Source organism: Olea europaea, unplaced genomic scaffold (genome assembly GCF_002742605.1).
Source record: "Olea europaea var. sylvestris unplaced genomic scaffold, O_europaea_v1 scaffold4349, whole genome shotgun sequence".
Classification (NCBI taxonomy): Eukaryota; Viridiplantae; Streptophyta; class Magnoliopsida; order Lamiales; family Oleaceae; genus Olea; species Olea europaea.
In genome coordinates, this window is record NW_019262655.1 from 8,921 (window position 1) to 12,907 (window position 3,987).

Here is a 3,987-nt window from a genome sequence, read left to right on the forward strand (position 1 = left end):
CTCTCTCTCTCTCTCTCTCTCTTCTTATATATATTTATTATTATTAAAATATTCAATCCTAACTTAACAAAGATTCTTCATTCCTTTCATGTGACTTGAGAGAAAATTAAATTCTTTAAATAATCAATTAAAATATAATTGTAAAGCTCTATCATTCGACCTCGATAATTTGGGCTCCACTAATCCAAATTAACTTTTTCTCGAGCCTAACATACATGATTAATTACGACATATCCAGCGAGCCCAATATTCGTATACTTATTATTGCTCCATTAGTATCTATATTTTAAGCCAAATGAAATTGAAATTTACTTTAGATATACTTTAGTCCCCAAACTTTCAAAATATTAAAATATAGCACTCATAAATTAAATTCTAATCTATGAATTTTTGTGACATTACACCTCTTCTCCCTACCTGGGTTAAATTAAAGATTGATGGATGTTGCATAGGAAATCCTGGTAATTGTGGTAGAGGTGGAGTGATTAGGGCAAATAATGGGGAGTTCATCTATGCTTTTCACACTTTCTATGGTCACGGTATTAACACATGGGTGGAGCTAAAAGCTGTTTTGGAAGGCATCCACATATGTGTAGAACGAAATTTCCCAAAGATTATAATCAAAAGTGATTCTCAAGTCGTTGTGAACTGGTTCCTCAATAAACGATGTACAGGATGGATATTTTGGAAAGCATGGGAGGAGATAAATGATCTCATGATTGGAAGAGAAGTGGCGCTTAGACATGTTTTCCGGGAAGCAAACCAAGTTGCAGACGCATTATCAAAAATAGGTGGAAATATAAGCAAGACAACATTTCGTGATATGGCAGATCTTCCTGGGGCAGTTACCAACTTATTTATATCAAATAGAAATCATTTTCCATATGTACGACGTTATCTTTAAAGTCTATTTGTAATGTGGAGTTTGTTTTCATGGTATTCCTCCACCATATGTGAGGGTTGATCTATAAAATCTGGAGTTGTTTAAAAAAAAAATATGTAACACAAGAACTTTTATCATGAATTAAATGGAGGCACGTTTTCTTTCTTCTTGTTCTTAACGAACAAATCTATCAAACTTATCAGGTTAATTCTCATGGTGTTCACCAATCAAAGTGAGATTCGTGGGTTGTGTAATCACGGGGTTAGAGTATTCTTCTAATTGCTTTGGTTTCTTGGTTCATTTAATTTTCAAGTCGAACTTTAAAATTTCTGGGTTAGATTCATTAAATTATGTGGTTAAAAGGTCTACATGTCATGTTAGCTGTGTGGGTTGTTTAATCCATCGTTTTTTAGTCAAAATCCATAAACCAGTTTGTTTGGAACTTTCTTGGGCCCGATTTCGATTTCGTTGTGGGTTCCATAGTAATCTAGCTTTGCGAGTTCGCATCAGCAGTGATAATAAGAACAAATGCTACAGTATCAGAGAGGTTGACATAATGCCACATGACATTTTATCATTAGACTGTTTATAGCACAATCAAATTTTTCATCCAATCATATTTTGCCAACTTCCATTATATTAAGACATCTATCAACATCTTTATGGTAAAGTGGCTTTACCCTAATAAGAATGAATTTCATCCTTAAAGGTTATATCTTGACTAGATCTATGGCTGAGCAATGTGCACAGCCACATATTTACATTAAAAGATTCAATAGATATATGGTTCATTTTGTCTTAACGTGCTTCTGGGAGGGCAGCTCTGAAGTAAAAATGAGATATACATATGTAATTCCAAAAATCACGAATAAAAGGCAAGTGAGTGCACAAAGTTACTCAAGTAGAAGGCATTCATTATGTGCTCTCTTCCAAACATGAAGCAGGACACACTAACATTATTAGTACTAGGGTTGTCTCATAAGAAGACAACCCAAGCACACGACTTTCTTAAGTGAGGCAGAATAACTTAAATAAGCTCTTATAGAGCAATTAGACATAAGTTTAATGGCAAAGATACCAATATTCTTCGAAACGCCACATTCTATGTAGGACCAAGGCACAAAGATGCCATTTTATTTCATTGCAGCTTCTATGCGTTTTGGCTAATTTACTGCTTTGTCTCCACAACCCTTATGAGCCTCGCTGCCTATCATGGGATGTGGACTATCTTGTGGTTGCTGTGCACATTCAAGATTCAGAATTTTTGATGTCTTACCTTTGCCCTTGTCATGTGTTATATTATTTTCCATTTTATAGCATGGATCTTTAGCAGCAGATGTGTGATTTGATGTGGGGTCCAGAGTATTATACTGTTGACACTTTCCAGCCGGATCGAGTTTAGTACATATCCTCTCATGTCCACCATGCCTCTCATCCGATCCATCAGTACTACTATGATCACCATTTCTTGAAATGAGTCTAGGCTTCGTACAGGCTACAGAGTTCGAGGGCTTACCCTTGAGATGCTCCTTAGCGGAAGAGCCCTTTTGAGGAAATTGAGTGTGGTCATGCACATCGATATAAATGCTTTCAGTTTGGCTCATATGGCTCTGTTCGTTAAAAGTGGCATCATCTGGAGGATCATTGCCTTTTTTCTTCATTTCTTCAGCTGATAATTTAATATTTTCGGTGTGGACATTCCGTAGAAAACTACCCATGAATTTGAAGTACTAACTCTGTAATGGACCTGAAATTTGTGCACCCTTGCTTAAAAAACTTAATGGGTCTCTGCTTATATAGAGATTAATTTTGTTATAACACATAAAAATCCAGTGTAGTGATGATGGTATAATTCTAATATTCTTCTGTCGTCTGATTGAAAAGAATCAAATTATATATAAAGATTAAAAAGTGGATGGAGTCATTTTGGGTTGCACTAGATAGATCGGAATCTCTCTTTCCATTCCAACAAGGCAGGAATAATCACTGTTGCATGACGAGTGTGTTTTGCTCACGAGTTTTATTCCATTTTTAACTTCATTGTGAACTAGATTTTATGAGTAGTGAACGTTTTTAACGTGTTTATTTGTATTGTTTTTTAGAAGTATTGAGTTGATGCAAATCAAGGAAAGAGATAATAAAACAAAGCTATTGGCATGGATAGAGAAGAAAAGATGAATGAAAGGGGCAAAATAGTCAAACCATGACGTAGAAAGGACGAGTGGCACTACGATGCCACAATAGTGGTGCCTAGGCGCCACCATGACTGAGGTATGGCGCTATACCCGTGGGGCCGAAAGCGGCAGTAATCAGTTGGCGCTGCCAATTACTATATCTGGGTACATTTTTGGCCCATTTTGAAACATATAAAAATCCTACATTCGACAAAAGCCGTAGGAAGGAGTATAAATACAAGTTTTTGACACTTTTTGATGGGATTCCTCACATTGAGACAAAGAGAATACAACTAGAGAATGAATAGCGCAATTTAAGGGAAGAAAACTAAAGGGATTGAGAAAATGAGCAAAATAGTCTCACTATGCAAATATATATATATATATATATATATAAGTAAAACGGAAATGGGAATTACATGTGTTTTCACTTTTCATCTCTACCGTTTCCTGGGAAGAAAGGGTGTTATGGCTATTTTTCATATTTTGATTAATTTTGACGAATAAAAGTTAGACATAAGTTATAAATTGTAAATATTGAAACAACTGTGTAGGTTAGTAATTTTACCTCCCTAAAAATGGCATTTTATTAGTGAGAAAAAAAGAGTTGAATGTAAAAGTATAGAGAAGTTGGGTCCAGGCATTTGGCGATCAGCTCGTTTGCAAGTTGCAAGGCCGCCGGCCATACCACTCTTCTTCGACTTATATTTTCAAGTGACTCTTTAAATATAAAATGTCATTTATTTTAAAGAGTTAATTCTTAAAATTATGCTCTAAGAGCATAACCAAGAGACTCTTTAAACATGATATACTCTCTAATTTAAAGAGTCAACCATTAAAATCATACTCCAATAGATTCTTTAAATTAATATTTTAATTTAGCCCTTGTTTGAACCCCATTATTTGGAGATTATAATGTTTTGAATAGTA

The 3,987-nt window shown here is 34.9% G+C and overlaps 1 protein-coding gene across 1 annotated transcript in view; it reads left to right on the plus strand.

Annotated features, from left to right (window-relative positions):
- The window catches only part of LOC111387881, a gene marked incomplete at its 5' end in the record, with an annotated part of 9,780 nt that extends 8,876 nt beyond the window's left edge, over positions 1 to 904 (plus strand). Inside the window, one exon of the mRNA XM_023012476.1 lies at positions 434 to 904. Coding sequence (XP_022868244.1) covers positions 434 to 904 — 471 coding nt within the window. The remainder of the gene's footprint in view (positions 1 to 433) is intronic.
- Between the last annotated feature and the right edge of the window lie 3,083 nt (positions 905 to 3,987).